We start from the raw sequence: 18,115 nt of genomic DNA on the forward strand, positions 1-18,115 counted from the left end.
CGAAACAGCTGGGGCTTTAACAGATATCTTTGCAGCATCCTTGAGCATGGGTGAGGTCCCGGAGGACTGGAGAATTACTAATGTTGTCCCTTTGTTTAAGAAGGGTGGCAAGGATAATCCAGGGAATTATAGACCTGTGAGCTTGACGTCAGTGGTAGGCAAACTGTTGGAGAAGATACTGAGGGATAGGATCTATTCACATTTGGAAGAAAATAGACTTATCAGTGATAGGCAGCATGGTTTTGTGTAGGGAAGGTCATGTCTCACAAACCTAATAGAATTCTTTGAGGAAGTGACAAAGTTAATTGATGAGGGAAGGGCTGTAGATGCCATATACATGGATTTCTGTAAGGCGTTTGATAAAGTTTCTCATTGCTAGTTGATGGAAAAAGTGAAGTCGCATGGGGTTCAGGGTGTACTAGCTAAATGGATAAAGAACTGGCTGGGCAACAGGAGACAGAGAGTAGTGGTGGAAGGGAGTGTCTCAAAATGGAGAAGGGTGACTAGTGGTGTTCCACAGGGATCCGTGCTCAGACCACTGTTGTTTGTGATATACATAAATGATCTGGACGAAGGTATAGGTGGTCTGATTAGCAAGTTTGCAGATGATACTAAGATTGGTGAAGTTGCAGATAGCGAGGGGACTGTCAGAGAATACAGCAAAATATAGATAGATTGGAGAGTTGGGCAGAGAAATGGCAGATGGAGTTCAATCCAGGCAAATGAGAGGTGATGCATTTTGGAAGATCCAATTCAAGAGCGGACTATCCGGTCAATGGAAGAGTCCTGGGGAAAATTGATGTCCAGTGAGATCTGGGAGCTCAGGTCCATTGTACCCTGAAGGTGGCAATGCAGGTCAAGAAGGCATACAGCATGCGTGCCTTCATCGGACAGGGTATTGAGTACAAGAGTCGGCAGGTCATGTTACAGTTGTATGGGACTTTGGTTAGGCCACATTTGGAATACTGTGTGCAGTTCTGGTCGTCACATTACCAGAAGGATGTGGATGCTTTGGAGAGGGTGCAGAGGAGGTTCACCAGGATGTTGCCTGGTATGGAGGGTGCTAGCTATGAAGAAAGGTTGAGTAGATTAGAATTGTTTTCGTTGGAAAGACGGAGCTTGAGGGGGGACCTGATTGAGGTCTACAAAATTATGAGAGGTATGGACAGGGTGGATAGCAACAAGCTTTTTCCAATAGTGGGGGTGTCAATTACAAGGGGTCGCGATTTCAAGGTGAGAGGGGGAAAGTTTAAGTGAGATGTGCGTGGAAAGTTTTTTACGCAGAGGGTGGTGGCTGCCTGGAACGCTTTGCCAGCGGAGGTGGTAGAGGTGGGCACGATAGCGTCATTTAAGGTATATCTAGACAAATATATGAACGTGCAGAGAACAGAGGAAAGTAGACCCTTGGAAAATAGGCGACAGGTTTAGACAAAGGATCTGGATCGGCGCAGGCTGGGAGGGCCGAAGGGCCTGTTTCTGTGCTGTAAATTTCTTTGTTCTTTGTTATTTTGTTCTATCATGCAGAGGTGGGGTGGGGGGGGGGGGCGCAGTGCCACATATGTGGGGGGGCTGGGGGATTGGTGTCATGGGCACAGTGGGGGGTACTCACCTGGCTGCCCTGACTAAGTCATTGACCTACTTGTGGCACTGGCTGCCGGTCCTGGGGGTTATCCCCACGACGCTGACGGCTTCTCCCACCTCCCTCCACAGGCGCCGGCTGATGTTGGCAGCGACCCTGTGGCCATGTCCAGGGTACAGGGCCTCCCTCCTCCACTCCACGGCGTCCAGGAGCGCTTCGATGTCCCGGTCCTGGAACCTCGGCGCTGCACGGCGGGCGGCCATCTTCCGGCGTTGCCCTTTTTCTGCTGATGGCATCAATTTGTCTCCACAAATTTAACAGCGACGCCACACGGCTTCAATTACACCGCGTGCGCAGTGACGCAGTTCCGGGTCGTGCTGTCACTCTTCCCGTGACACGTGTGCTGGCCCCTTCCGTTGCGCAGAATTCACGCACTTTTGCTGGGTCGGCACCGGAGTCGTTCGCGCTGATTTTGACGCCGGCGTCGGAACTTGTACACGGTAAGGGAGAATCCCAGCCTCTCCCTCACACACAAACACTTGCCTCTCTCTCTCTCTCACACATTCAACCTCTCTCTCACACACAGAAACACTCACTTCACTCTTTCACGTACATTCAAACTCTCTATTTCTCACACACACCCACCTCTTTCTCTCTCACGCACGCACACACTCAGCTCATTCTCTCTCACGCATTCAACCTTTCTCTCTCACCCACACACTCACCTCTTCCTCACACACACACACGCTAACACACTCATCTCTGTTTCTCACACACACACTTACCTCTCCCTCACACACACACACGCTAACACACTCATCTCTCTGTTTCTCACACACACACTTACCTCTCCCTCACACACACACACGCTAACACACTCATCTCTGTTTCTCACACACACACTTACCTCTCTCTCATACATACACCCACTTCTTTTTCTCTCTCTTACGCATTCAGTCAGTTCATTCTCTCTCACGCATTCAACCTTTCTCACACACACTCACCTCTCTCTCACACACACAAGTCCACACACTCACCTTGCTCTCTCTCACACACACACACACACACTTACTTCTCTCTCTCTCACATGCACACACACTCACCTCTTTCTCTCTCACACACACATACACACACTCACCTCTCTCTCTCTCACACACACTCGTCTCATTAGCTTTCACACATTCCACTTGGAGGAAGCACTGAGGGTGGCAAGGGCGCAGAATATACTCTGGGTGGGGGACTTCAATGTCCATCACCAAGACCACCACAGACCGAGCTGGCCAGGTCCTAAAGGACATAGCTGCTAGACTGGGACTGCAGCAGGTGGTGAGGGAACCAACAATAGGGAAAAACGTATTTGACCTCACCTCACCAATCTGCTTGCTGCAGATGCATCTATCCATGACAGCATCGGTAGAAGTGACCACTGCACAGTCCTTGTGGAGACAATATCCCGTCTTCAGATTGAAGATACCCTCCATCATGTTGTGTGGGGCTACCACCGAACTAAATGGGGTAGGCTTCAAACAGATCTAACTCAAATCTGGGTATTCATGAGGTGCAGTGGATCATCAGCAGAAGCAGAACTGTATTCAACCACAATCTGTAACCCCATGGCCCAGTATATCCCCACTCTACCATTATCAGGGGATCAACCCTGGTTCAATGAAGAGTGCAGGAGAGCATGCAAGGGGCAACATCAGGCATACGAAAAATATGAGGTGGCAACCTGGTGAAGCTACAACTCAGGACAATATGAGTGCTGGCCTAACCAGCGACGCCCACATCCCGTAAATGAATATTAAAAAAGATTCTGCCACCGCACACCACAACCCGCATCCCACTTTTCCTCTGGGGTTCCACAATGGTCATTGATCTCTGGTTGGTGCATTGCTGCTAGCTGGTACCGCACCCACTCGGACATCCTTGTTAGGGACCTAAACCTTGGGAATGTTGCTTAAATGCTCGTCGACTCGCAGTTTCATCAAAGAACTGGAACAGACTGTTCCCCACCAGTACTCTAACTAGTGAGTGAGATACTGTCAGCCCAACAGATTCCTTGCCACTGGCAGAGATGTTCCCTCTCTCTAGCCCTGGAGCAGATTTGCATTGTGGCACTCCTGTCTGCATGCGTATTATGGTGAAGGATAAAGAGGGCACTGGAAGAATGGTACACATGTTTCAGTTCACATCCAGTGTGAATACAGTAGAGTCAGGGTAATGAAATTGATTCAAGCACAGAATTCATGTGTGCTCTCCTATTTACTTTACTCTACATTAGGGTTTCTTTAACTTGGTTCTGTGGAACCTTGGGTATCCATTGGATACATCCAAGTATTCTGTGGTAGGCTATGCTGATGTATGAGATTTGGAAAATGCTAAAAAAGATATTTCTTTTTTAGACGGAAATGACGGAAGAAGCCTATCCTGAAGACGTTGCCTTATGGCCAAAATCTGTTCCACTGGATATGATAGAATATTTCACACTTGATAAACCAGAAAATATAGAATAGAGTTTGAGCTTGGAGGCCAAAAGCAGTTTAGAAGTCTTCAGAAGTCTGATTGTCTGACGGTGAAGCTGTCCAATCAGAAGCTGACCTCTCCCTGCATTGGCTTCTGTGCAGTGAGAATCCAGCCTCTGATTGGACGAGCTGTAAACAGCAAGCTGTCAACTTCAAAGTTCCAGAGCGAGAGCGATGAGGAGAGTGGAATGGATGACACAGTGAGGTACAGCCGACAAAAAAATGACAGGGAGAGCGGGAGGGGAAGTGGCCATCGGGCAGGAGGGGAAGGGGCCTTGGCGGTGGCAAACGTACTTTGTGGGCCCCGTACTCAGCTTCATTTCTGGGCCCCGCCCCAATGATGTCACACCCCTCTCAACCCTGCTCACCCTTGCCCAACAGAACGCAAGCTGCAGAAATACACAAATCAGGGTCCAGAGGGGCAGTTTTTTCACACAGAGGGTGGTGAGTGTCTGGAACGAACCGCCGGACGCAGTAGTAGAGGCAGGTACAATTTTGTCTTTTAAAAAGTATTTAGACAGTTATATGGGAAAGCTGGGTATAGAATCATAGAATTTACAGTGCAAAAGGAGGCCATTCAGCCCATCGAACCTGCACTGGCCCTTGGAAAGAGCACCCAACTCAAGTCCACACCTCCACTCTAACCCTGTAATCTCACCTAACCTTTTTTGGACACTAAGGGCAATTTAGAACAGTCAATCCACCTAACCTGCACATCTTTGGACTGTGGGAGGAAACCGGAGCACTCGGAGGAAACCCACAGAAACACCGGGAGAACATGCAGACTCCGCACAGACCGTGATCCAAGCGGGAATCGAACCTGGGACCCTGGTGCTGTGAAGCAAGAGTGCTAACCACTATGTTACCGTGCTGCCCAGAGGGATATGGGCCAACTGTGGGCAATTGGAGCTAGCTTAGTGGTAAAAACTGGGCGGCATGGACAAGTTGGGCCGAATGGCCTGTTTTCATGCTGTAAACTTCGATGACTCTATGAACATTGGGTGAAGGCAGGGTTCATCTTAACTTTGCTGCTCTCATGGTGAATAGCCTCTTGGCACTCAGTGGCTATGTTCACAGAGAAATAATGGCCATTTGAGGAGGAAACTGAAGGAGACCATTGTAGGAAGAACTTCAGCTAGTTAACTTAAAAAAAGACTGACAGAAACATTTAATTATAAAAGACTGTTAACGTCACAGTACATTATGGAGCAGTCTTCTACAGGGAAGCCTGACAGCTGTGACCAAGACACACATTATATGGGAGATTCTCTGGCCTCCCCGTGGCATTTTTCTCAGCGGCTGTCAACGGTATTTCCCATTGAATCCACCCCATGCTGCATGGTAACAAGTGGCAGGGGTGCGTTATTGGCGGGACCGGAAAATCCCGCCAGCATGAACAGATGGAAGATCTTTGTATCCAATGTCACTGACAACTGAGGAAAGAAAAATCAGACAGAATGTTTCATAGACAGCCAATCAGTTTTCTGTCTGTCCCAAAGCTTCCATAAGCCCATTGGTTTTACATTGAATTAGGGAAGGAGCCTCCTTTACTTACCGGCCTGACTGAATAGACATATTTTGACCAACATATTTTAACACACTGGGTGGTCCATGATCCCATATACAATGAGCTGCCCATGATTCAGCGGATTTTGCTAGTCTGTCATCCCAGAGCTGTGAAAGAAGCAAAGTAAAATTATAAACTTCTTTTGATATATTGAACATGGAAATTATGCTCCCTGATCTCAGAAACCAACAGATTGGTGGAGTACATGTGCACCCGAGGTTCTGTATTGTTTTCAGGATTTATGATTGTAAAACAGCCATTGAAAAATGTGCACCAACATTTCCTTAATCTATCACCGCTTGATGGCTGGAGTCAATTTTACCTGAACCTTCTACATTGTAGAAATTCGAATGCAATAAAACTTGGCAGAAACGTGGAGGGATATATGTAAACAGTTCTATTTCATGTTTCTCTTATTTGAGAGATGTTCTTTGGATTATCTTGAAAATGCATGCATGGTGTAATGATGGATGTTTTGTTGCAATGTTTTGGGGAATTTTTTCCAACTCATTTTACGGGATGTTGGCGTTGATGGCTAGACCAGTGTTTATTGTCTATCCTCCCTTGAGATGATGGTGGTGATCTGCCTTCTTGGACTACAGCAGTCCCTGATGTGTAGGTACACACACAGTCCTGCTAGGGAGGGAGCTCCAGGATTTTGACCCAGCGACAGTGAAGGAACGGCAATATATTTCCAAGTCAGGATGGTGAGTGGGAGCATCTGCAAAGAGTGTTTGTCCATAGGGCAGCACGGTGGCACAGTGGTTAGCATTGCTGCCTACGGCGCTGAGGACCCGGGTTCAAATCCCGGCTCTGGGTCACTGTCCGTGAGGAGTTTGCACATTTTCCCCATGTCTGTGTGGGTTTCACCCCCACAACCCAAAAGATGTGCAGGATAGGTGGATTGGCCACGCTAAATTGCCCCTTAATTGGAAAAAGTAATTGGGTACTTTCAATTTATTTTTAAAAAAGAGTGTTTGTCCATGATTAACTAAACTGGTGGACAATGGAATCTGAGATGAAAGGGGAAAAGGATATTTAAGGTAAGATATTTAGCTGTGTTGAACTGGCTGTATGGGGGGAAATGTCCCGAGACCAAATCTGTGTTGGCAGAAATTATGAAAGTTTTGAATTTGATGCAACCATCCAGTCAAGCCAGAAAATGCTTTGTTTTCAGAAGACAGTCTGTTTCTGAACATTTCTTTTGAGTTTCCACAGCAGAGTGTTTGAGGAGTCATGTGATCTACCTTTATTAAAGTGACAGCAGTACTTTGCCTTGGACAATATTACTGGATTTTTATAGTTTGAAAAATCGATAGAGGAGTTGTTGCCAAGAAGATAGTTTAACTGTGTGTCCTGAAGAAGTGACATTTTTAGGGGGTATTCTGTAAGGTGGTTTTAACTGTGTAACTTTAATCTTATGTACTTAAGTTTTTTTTTTCTTGTTCATAAATTTTTTTTTTTAATCCTTAAAGTGTTCCTGACGTGCAATACTTCTGGCATCAGTAGTTTTCCTCTTCATTTTCAAAAAAGCAGTTGATGATAAGAAGACAGGATTCCCTCTGGGGTCTGGCTTGCTTTGCAATAACATCTGCTATGGTCATTACAATGGCCGTGGAAACATTTCTTGTAACAGGAACTTTGTGTAGTAAATTATTACTGCGAGGCACCACTGCAATAGCAGAATGTCTCAACACAGATCATTGTGGCTTTTATGATGCCTTTGGTTCCCCGTATCTCGAAGCTAATAAACATTGATAACTCATTGAGAAGATCCCACTGAAGTGGTTGATTAAGGTCATACTTATTCACACATGTGCAGTCTACTCTAAGATGTCTACATTGGTAACATTTCAAATCAAACCACATCCCAGTTAGTGCAAACATCTAGGTTTGTCACAAGAGACATGTGTCGTCAATACTCAGAAATCTAAAGTATTCCAGAATAGAGTGAAAATACTATGCTTCTCTTGACTAGTCAACTGAGATTAATCCAGCCATTATTATTGATAAATATTGAATAGGTATAAGACAGCCCTGTCTAACTTTCAAATGTGAGCCTCCAATTTTAAATTTGGGCAGATATATATGGGTGAGCAATGTTGTGTGTGCAAAACTCAGCCTTGCCCACTCTAATTCCCAAGTCTCATTTAAAACACACCAGACTTCCTCACCATTCTGAATGGAAGATCATTTGGGAGGAGAGGGAATCATTTGGATCGGAGACGCCTGATCAACTGATGAATATGGATCACAGTGCGTTCATGATTGAGAAGGAGGAAAGAGTTTGTCGCAGGGGATCCAAGCTTTCCTTACGGAGGTCTAAATGAATACTCTTTCTCCTCTTTGATTCCTCCTCCTGGCTGTCTTCACTTGTTGAGGTAACATTGCAGTTGGGCACTTATGGTGTTGATGCATATTGTCGCTCGGGGCTTTCAGGATCTGATAGCTATCGGCAAACCGTCCAGCCCTCTGATCAGATCTATGACTCAGTGAAATGATAATGGCTAGAATCGGCCTGCCTAATACCACCATCTCTCTGCATAGCAGCATATGTCATCCTCTCAGAATACCACATCAGTGAGCGGTGACACAAGGTTGTCCAAGACAAAGTTCTGGAAATGCAGCCAGCAATGACGCCCTGCCAGGAACAAACTGCCATGAGATCAGGGCTACCTCAGTCCCATTACCCTATTGCAGTGCACAACCAACCAATTACCTCTCATAATACTGACCCTCAGCTTGCAACCATGGAAACCATTGGACTGGGTAAAATAAGTTATCTCACATGACATTGAAGGAGTGTAAGCCCTTCTTGCTGAGAGTCTATTCTACTGGAGAACACAAGGCAATGCGGGTGCCATTGATTGTACCATGGACCATAGGGAAGCCAGCAACTCCATAAAGCTACATGACAATTTATTGCTGCTGCCTTGCGCTGGTGACATTGGGAAGGATTCCCGAGCTCTCATGTAAAGTACATCAGTGAACTGACAAATCAATGAGCATACATGGAGGCATACATGGGGTGGCAGGGCAGCACAGTGGTTAGCACTGTTACTTCACAGCGCCAGGGTCCCAGGTTCGATTCCCGGCTTGGGTCACTGTCTGTACGGAGCCTGCACGTTCTCCCTGTGTCTGCGTGGGTTTCCTCCGAGTGCTCTGGTTTCCTCCCACAAGTCTCGAAAGACGTGCTGTTAGGTGAGTTGGACAATCTGAATTCTCTGTGTACCCGAAGAGGCGCCGGAATGTGGCGACTAGGGGCTTTTCACAGTAACTTCATTGCAATGTTAATGAAAGCCTATTTGTGACAATAAAGATTATTACATTCATATATATATGTAGGTCTAGTTGATTTTGTGGAAATTGCCGATGGCTGCTTAAGATGAGCCACTGCCATAAAGATTGAATGAATCTCTCTGAGGTATCATAAAAACCCCCCACTATAAATGATTTTTAAGATGTAGCATACACCAGAAGTGTTGTCCAAAAATAATGGAAAAATACAGAAGAATTCATTAAAGTTGGACACATCTCATTTGGCCTTGTGTTTTTAAATGGAAATTCCTGTTCTCCTTCACAGAATATCAGATGGCAATGTAATTTTAAATCGCTAAACATCTCAAACAATTAAAAAGTAAATATTGTTTTAACAACGAATGCGGGATAAACACAATTTGCTAAAACATTTATTCAGAGCAGAAAACAGTCGCAATAATCACCAAATTCAGTATTAGCAAATTGATCAGATATTATTTCAATTTTAGTACTGCATGAAAAATAGTTCATACATTAGAAGATATTGATATCAATTCTCATAATAGGTACCATGAAGAGATCAATTTCTGTTTGTTGCTTTATCTTAAAGGATGGTTAATGGGCAGATAATTAACACATAATATTCATGTTCAATCAAAAAGGTGATCATGAATTTTGCTTAATAAAGTTTGTTTCACATTCTGAGGCACCAACTCTTCAGACAACATTTGAATCAAAATAATCGTGGTCAAGTTAAAGAGGTCAAAACTTTTGTCTCAAATTCTTGAATCAAGAGGTAGGAATGAAATTTGTGCAGTAAACATGGGGATATTCAGTGTTTTAATAATTAGAACATAGAACATAGAAAAGTACAGCACAGAACAGGCCCTTCAGCCCACGATGTTGTGACGAACATTTGTTCAGCCCACGATGTTGTGACGAACATTTGTCCAAGATTAAGAACAAATTAATCTACACCCCATCATTCTACCATATTCCATGTACCTATCCAATAGCTTGAAGGTCCCTAATGATTCTGACTCAACTACTTCCACAGGCAGTGCATTCCATGCCCCCACTACTCTCTGGGTAAAGAGCCTACCTCTGACATCCCCCTTATATCTTCCACCATTCAACTTAAATTTATGTCTCCTTGTAATGGTTTGTTCTACCCAGGGAAAAAGTCTCTGACTGTCTACTCTATCTATTCCCCTGATAATCTTATAAACCTCTATCAAGTCGCCCCTCATCCTTCTCCGTTCTAATGAGAAAAGTCCCAGCACCCTCAACCTTTCCTCGTAAGACCTACTCTCCATTCCCGGCAACATCCTGGTTAATCTCCTTTGCACATTTTCCAAAGCTTCCCCATCCTTCCTAAAACGAGGCGACCAGAACTGCACACAGTACTCCAAATGTGGCCTTACCAAGGTTTCGTACAGCTGCATCATCACCTCATGGCTCTTAAATTCAATCCCTCTGCTAATGAACGCTAGCACACCATAGGCCTTCTTCACAGCTTTATCCACTTGAGTGGCAACTTTCAAAGATCTATGAACATAGACCCCAAAATCTCTCTGCTCGTCCACATTGCCAAGAACCCTACCGTTAACCCTGTATTCCGCATTCATATTTGTCCTTCCGAAATGGACAACCTCACACTTTTCAGGGTTAATCTCCATCTGCCACTTCTCAGACCAGCTCTACATCCTATCTATGTCTCTTTGCAGCTGACAACAGCCCTCCGCACTATCCACAACTCCACCAATCATCGTATCGTCTGCAAATTTACTGACCCAGCCTTCAACCCCCTCATCCAAGTCATTAATGAAAATCACAAACAGCAGAGGACCCAGAACTGATCCCTGCGGTATGCCACTGGTAACTGGGCTCCAGGCTGAATATTTGCCATCCACCACTACTCTCTGACTTGTATCGGTTAGCCAGTTCGTTATCCAACTGGTCAAATTTCACACTATCCCATGCCTCCTTACTTTCTGCATAAGCCTACCATAGGGAACCTTATCAAATGCCTTACTAAAATCCATGTACACCACATCCACTGCTTTACCTTCATCCACGTGCTTGGTCACCTCCTCAAAGAATTCAATAAGACATGTGAAGCAAGACCTACCCCTCACAAATCCGTGCTGACTATCCCGAATCAAGCAGTGTCTTTCCAGATGCTCAGAAATCCTATCTCTCAGTACCCTTTCCATTACTTTGCCTACCACCGAAGTAAGACTAACTGAAAATGAAATGAAAATGAAATGAAATGAAAATCGCTTATTGTCACGAGTAGGCTTCAATGAATTACTGTGAAAAGCCCCTAGTCGCCACATTCCGGCGCCTGTCCGGGGAGGCTGGTATGGGCTGGTAACTGGCCTGTAATTCCCAGGGTTATCCCTATTCCCTTTTTTGAACAGGGGCACGACATTCACCACTCTCCAATCCCCTGGTACCACCCCTGTTGACAGTGAGGATGTAAATGATGGCCACCACATCGTAGTCCCAAGTACCGATCCATGCCTTAAGTTTACCCACCTTATTTCTGATGCTTCTTGCATTGAAGTATACACACTTCAACCCATCTCCGTGCCTGCAAGTACTCTCTTTGTCAGTATTACCTTCCCCACTGCCTCACTACACGCTTTGGCGTCCTGTCTATTCCCCTAACCATTGAATCTCCTATCACTATTGGTTTTCTATTCTCCCCCTTCCCTTATGAGCCCCAGAGCCAGACTTAGTGCCAGAGACCTGGCCACTAGGGTCTTCCCCCGGTAGGTCATCCCCACCAACAGCATCCAAAACGGTATACTTGTTTTGAAATGAAATGAAATGAAAATCGCTTATTGTCACAAGTAGGCTTCAAATGAAGTTACTGTGAAAAGCCCCTAGTCGCCACATTCCGGCGCCTATTCGGGGAGGCTGTTCTGAAGGGGAACGGCCACGAGAGACCCCTGAACTGTCTGCCTGTTTGTTTTCTTTCCCCTGACTACTCTTTCCCAGCTACTCTTGTCCTGTACCTTGGGTGTGGCTACCTCCCTGTAACTCTTCTCTATTACCCCCTCTGCCTCCCGGATGATCCGAAGTTCATCCAGCTCGAGCTCCAGTTCCCTAACACGGTCTCTGAGGAGCTGGAGTTAGGTGTACTTCCCGCAGGTATAGTACTTCCCGCAGGTATAGTCAGTGGGGACACCGGTGGTATCCCTCACCACCCACATCCTACAGGAGGAGCATGCAACTGCCCTAGCCGCCACCCCCTCTTACCTTACAGAATATAGCTGCACTGTGGACCAACTGGAACTCCGCCCTCCAACTCTGCTCCGAGTCAGCTGTACTCTGTAAACTCCGGGCTCCCTTCACGCTCTTTGAGGAAATGTAGGAAATGAAATGAAAAGAGCATCTTACTCCCTCCTCACCTAACTCCCTCAGTCACCATACTCACTATAGCACTCAAATGCACCCAAATTTAGCACTCCCTCAATCACCAAACTCTCACTATAGCACTCAAATGCACCCAAATTCAGCACTCCCTCAGTCACCAAACTCTCACTATAGCACTCAAATGCACCCAAATTCAGCACTCAGTGCAAACAAAGTCTGCACTGTAACTAGCTCTGATGTATACTGTGACTCTAGCCTCTGCAAACTGGCCTAATCCAATTAACTAATTAACAAGCTCCAGCTGCAAGTAGAACCTTTGTTTAAAGCTGATTGAAAGTTCACCTTCTTCTCAACCAAACAGCAACTTTTAAGTTAATTAACTAAATAACAGAAAGACTAGACATTAGATAAAAATAAAACATAAACCCTTAATATCCCTCAGTCACCAAACTCTCACTATAGCACTCAAATGCACCCAAATTCAGCACTCAGTGCAAACCCATTCCATATGCAACTTGCAATGGCTTTGAAGGCATTTCCTTGCATCACAAGGAAAACATAATTGGGCCAGAATTTACTCTCAAAATAATAGTGAGGCTAATGGTGCTCATTGTTACTCATGCATAAATCACCTGGTAACATCAGACAAGAGCAAATCTGTGGTTATAAATGAAAGTGTGGAGGGTTCTGTCTGCGATATTCCAATGTGCCATTCGCTTCCCAGAAATGGCACCTTGCTGGTCGACGAACCATTCAAATATATTGAATGACATGAAGTTTCTGTACTTGCACGTTAATTTACAACCACCACAGAAATTATGACTTGTCCATTTCAGTCTAAATTACTTTTTCAACAGTGTGATAAGGCTTAATTTCTGCGAAGCAATCTTTTTGATCCTGAAAATTAACTTTTATAAACGGGAAGCCCTATTCCTTCATTTTTTAATTGTTGGAGATTTAAATCAATTAACTATTTTCAAACATTTCTATTTTCTCTTAATTCAATCTTTCTTCCCCAATATGCTTCTTTCCCTGTCCGATTTGATTTTGGATACACCATTCTACCTTACACTTCCTGCTTCAGACTTTGTTCTGCTCATAGATAATCCTTCGGTCTGATTGGTTAAGGAGTTACAATTGCTTATTCTGTTCACACTGGTGGCACCATGAACAGCTCGGCTGTGCAGGAGAGGAGGAAGAAGAAAGGATGAGCAATAGTGATAGTGGATTTGTTAGCTCGGGAGACAGTCAGAGATTTCTGTGACCATAGAAGTGACTCCAGCATGGTATGTTGCCTCCCTGGTGTGAGGGTCAAGTATGTCAAGAGTGGCTGCAGGACATTCTTCTGTGGCAGGGTGAACAGTCAGAAGTTGTGGTACACACTGTTACCAATGACTTGGGCAGGAAACGGAATGTGGTCCTGAAGTCAAAATTTAGGGAGCTGGGTGGAAGATTAGCAAGTAGAACCACAAATCTATAATCTCCAGATTACTCCCAGTGCCACGTGCAAGTGAGTACAGAAATCGAAGGATAAGGCAGATGAATGCGTGGCTTGAAAGATGCTGCAGGAGGGAGAGCTTTAGAGTCTTAGATTGGCTCTGGGGGAGATGGCACCTGGACAAGCCAGACAGGACGCACCTGAACAGAGTTCCTTGCTGAGTGTTTTGCTGGGGCTATTGAGAGGGCTTTAAACATAGTACATAGAACATACCGTGCAGAAGGAGGCCATTTGGCCCATCGAGTCTGCACCGGCCCACTTAAGTCCTCACTTCCACTCTATCCCCCTAACCCAATAACCTTCCTAACCTTTTTGTCACGGAAGGCAATTTAGCATGGCTAATCCACCTAACCTGCACGTCTGTGGACTGTGGGAGGAAACCGGAGCACCCGGAGGAACCCATACAGACACGGGGAGAACATGCAGACTCTGCACAGACAGTGGCCCATCGATGAATCGAACCTGGGTCCCTGGCGCTGTGATGCAGACACGGGGAGAATGCGCAGACTCCGCACGGACAATGGCCAAGTGGGGAATTGAACCTGGGACCCTGGCGCTGTGAAGCCACAGTGCTAACCACTATCCTACCGCGCCGCCCCTACTTGGCAGGAGTGTGGAGCCAAGAGAGAAATATCAGGGTGCATAAAGCACTGGGAGAGACAGATAGCACTATTATAGAGATTAGTAATTTAATAGGTTAAGCCCAGAATAAGGGAGAATGTAATGACGTCTAAATCAGGGTTATTGTGTATTTGTGTGAAAGCACAGAGCATAGTAAATAAGATTGGGGAGTTAGAGGCACAGGTTATGATGTTGAAATATGATGTTGGGTCAATAACCTGGTTCAAGGTAAAGCCGGACTGGATGTTAAATGTTCCTGGGTACAAGGTATCCAGAAAGGATAGGAAAGGAAGGGAGGGTTGGCAGTATTCATTAAGGAGAGCAATGCACTGCTAGAGAAAGAGTACTTCCCGCCTCCATGTGTAAATCCCCTTTTTGGCTCCTAATCGGCCCTACTCCCCCTTTTACTATTTCCTTGATGTTAGAAGACTTTGAGATTCCCCTTCATGTTGGCTGTCAGTCTTTTCTCATAATCCCTCTTCACTTCTCTGTGATTTCCTTGCTTTCCCTGATATAAATTAATCAGCTAGATTTTGGTGTGCAGGGGACAATTTCAAAGTTTGCGGATGACACAAAACTTGGAAGTATTGTAAATTGTGAAGAGGACAGCGGAGACCTTCAAAACAACATAGACAAGTTGGTGGAGTGGGCAGACAGGTGGCAGATGAAGTTTGATGTGGAGAAATGTGAGGTGATGCATTTTGGTAGGAAGAATATAGGCAGACAATATAAAAGGGGTGCAATTCTGAAGGGGTGCAGGAGCAGAGGAACCTGGATATATATGTGCATAGATCATTGAAGTGGAGATGCTGGCGTTGGACTGGGGTGAGCACAGTAAGAAGTCTTACAACACCAGGTTAAAGTCCAACATGTTTGTTTTGTGAAATCACCTGAGGAAGGAGCAGCGCTCGGAAAGCTAGTGTTCAAAACAAACATGTTAGATCATTGACGGTGGCTGGACCGATGAACAGAACAGTTCACAAAGCAGATAATATTCAGGGCTTTATTAATAGGGACAGGAGAGGGCAATGATTTAAAGTGATTTGCAAAAGAAGCAAATGTGATCTGAAAAATAAACTTGTTCAGGTCTGGAATGCACTGCCTGAAAGTGTGGTGGAGGCAGGTTCAAGCGAGGCATTAGGGATGATTACTTGAGTAGAAACAAGGTGCAAGGGGTACGGGAAAAGCCAGGGAAATGGCACAAAGTCAAAAGTCAGTCCACTGTTTTTGAAGTGGTATCACAAAGGGAGATGTCAAACGAATAGTTCTTTTTTAATATCTAGACTATTCCTGCTCTATAAACATTTAAATTAATCGTATCCCGGGTTTACAGGCTTTGTAAACCGAGTTGACCCTGCGGTGGATTTAAAATTAATTCTGTCTCACATTAGAATGTGAGGAGACCTTCTCCCCACAGGAATCGCATTCCCTTTTTCTGGAAAGAAGGCAGTTTGAACACTGAATCCAGTCCAGTCCAGGGCTGGTGCAATGCACAAAACAGGGGAGTTGCAGGGCCGTGACAATACTGTGAGTGCACATGGCTCTGCTAGCCTGTGTTCCTCTCAGTGGGCACTGGGCAGATCCTGTTCTGTCACCCTTCCAAAATATAGAACACACAAGGCAGCAACCCCATTTAGCTTCATTTCTTTGCATGATCTCCGATTTATTGAAACAAGTTACAGATGGACTGAATCAGATTAATCCCACTCACCATATACTCCATGTTAGCGGCCGGCGGGAAAACCTGCGACCTGACCCTGTTGTGATAATCCAGGATCTCGTTTCGGCCTCTTGGGGAGATCTGCCGCCTGCGTCTGCTGCGGGGAATCCTACCGGAGTAGGGAAACTTGCTGAAGTCAGGTTCGGTCTCCGCAGTTGGGTTCACTGTCACTTCGGTAACATTAGCGAGCACAAACGCACCAGACTTCTGAATGACCCACAATAGCAAGGTTGTCAAGCACAAGCGGAGGTGTAAAAGAGCCATCCGGACACTCAAACCGTGTTTCCCAATTAATATCTACATCAAATATATACAGAAAAAAGAGGAAAGAACAGTGATATTAATAGTAGCAATTCAAAAATGTCACACATTGCTTGTCTTTTTTTTGCAAGATAAAAAAACTCAGGCATCTTAACTAAATCTAACCGACATGTAAACTCTGCCACATACCTGAGTCCTTTAGCCAAGATCAGCAAAGACCCAAACTGCAGCCTGGCGTTTACAAACACTTCAACATGTGGGAAGGAAATGAATCGAGTCAGTTTCAGCACGCTTCTGCTGCGATTTCACAGATGGACCTGTATAAAGTTCCCCGGGGAAACGTCAAACGTGTTTGAAGACCTGTGATAGGCTCTGGAGGTATTTAGAGTTTCCTGTGCAGAGCACATCATCGCCAGCTCATTGCAATTCCTCTGGACAGTTGGGTATTCAGTCTTCACGCTGCAGAACATCCAGGACATTAGAAGTTAATAACAAGCAACCTGCAATAGCATATATACTAAATTAACGCCTCCCTTGTTTAGCCTGCAGTTAATTTCATTGAGACATCAGGGCCTGAATTCGGAAATCTGGCTTACATGTTTAAAGTTTGTCATGATGTCGAAAGATAAGGCAAATTGGATGTAAAGCAATACCACTCAGTCTGGATTTAGTGATTTGATGTCTGCCACATTCCCTGAATTACCTGCTTGACTTTGACATCATCTAATAACCTTCATGCAAAGGAGACAGCGTTCATTCAGCACTGCTGGTCCTGAACATTGTATTGCCTGATGGCAGGGAAATTAAGCAAACTCCTCGCCATTTTCCTGTGTTTGGCGAACCAATATGTTCCAGTGCAGCACCGGGAAAATGGATCATGAACACTGGGGCACACTGATTACATGCGGGTGATGATGGGGCACTTTAGTTTGAATGCAGCCTCAATCAGAGGCATATGGTTGACAGCACCCCAAAAGACTGACCAGAGGAAGATGTTTCTCCCAGTGTCCAGTCAGTCCTGAACCAACCTATTTATTTATATTAATTACAATTGCCCTGAAATTAGCTCAGGATTGCCCGGATGACCTACCGTACCTTTGGTGGCAACTGTGAGTTCCACCATTTTCCTGTTACGGTGAGGGTTTCACAGGGAAACTATCACTTTGTCCAGGCAGTGCATACTGTCATCCACCAGCAGTCAGTGTCTATCGTCAGACAGTGTGATCTTTGCCATGAACTCTTTCATGAGTCAGGAGAGTATATGTGTGTGAACTCACATGGGCATTGCTCACCTGTCCAATGATTTTAATATCACAGGCCCTGATACGTGCCCTCAGGGCCAGGTAAACCAGGCAGCACAGTGGCACAATGGTTAGCTCTGCTGCCCAGGGTCCTGGGTAGGGTAGGTGGATTGTCCACGCTAAATTGCCCCTTAATTGGAAAAAATGAATTGTGTACTCTAAATTTATAAAAACTAAATAAATAAATAATTAAATGCTGGCCATGGGTCACTGTTTGTGTGGAGTGTGCACATTCTCACCATTTTGTGGGTGGACAGTGGGTTGGGAGGGTGAACTGGAATGGGGATGTAGTCAGGGATTGGGGGTTAGCCAGGAGAGCCTCTGAAGGGTGGGGATTATTCATAGGGCTGGGAGGGTAGTCTGGGTAGGGGTTAGGTGGGTGTTAGGGATTAGCCGAGGCATTG

At 45.3% G+C, this 18,115-nt stretch overlaps 1 protein-coding gene across 1 annotated transcript in view; it reads right to left on the reverse strand.

Moving 5' to 3' along the window:
- The window catches only part of LOC119968661 (peptidase inhibitor 15-like), a 111,013-nt gene that overhangs the window by 16,608 nt on the left and 76,290 nt on the right, over positions 1-18,115 (reverse strand). Inside the window, exons 2-4 of the mRNA XM_038801277.1 lie at positions 16,600-16,869; positions 16,141-16,446; positions 5,657-5,775 (exon numbers count right to left, since the gene is read on the reverse strand). Coding sequence (XP_038657205.1) covers positions 5,657-5,775; positions 16,141-16,413 — 392 coding nt within the window. The 5' untranslated portion in view covers positions 16,414-16,446; positions 16,600-16,869. The remainder of the gene's footprint in view (positions 1-5,656; positions 5,776-16,140; positions 16,447-16,599; positions 16,870-18,115) is intronic.

The sequence above is a fragment of the Scyliorhinus canicula genome, chromosome 7 (assembly GCF_902713615.1).
Source record: "Scyliorhinus canicula chromosome 7, sScyCan1.1, whole genome shotgun sequence".
NCBI classification, from domain to species: Eukaryota; Metazoa; Chordata; class Chondrichthyes; order Carcharhiniformes; family Scyliorhinidae; genus Scyliorhinus; species Scyliorhinus canicula.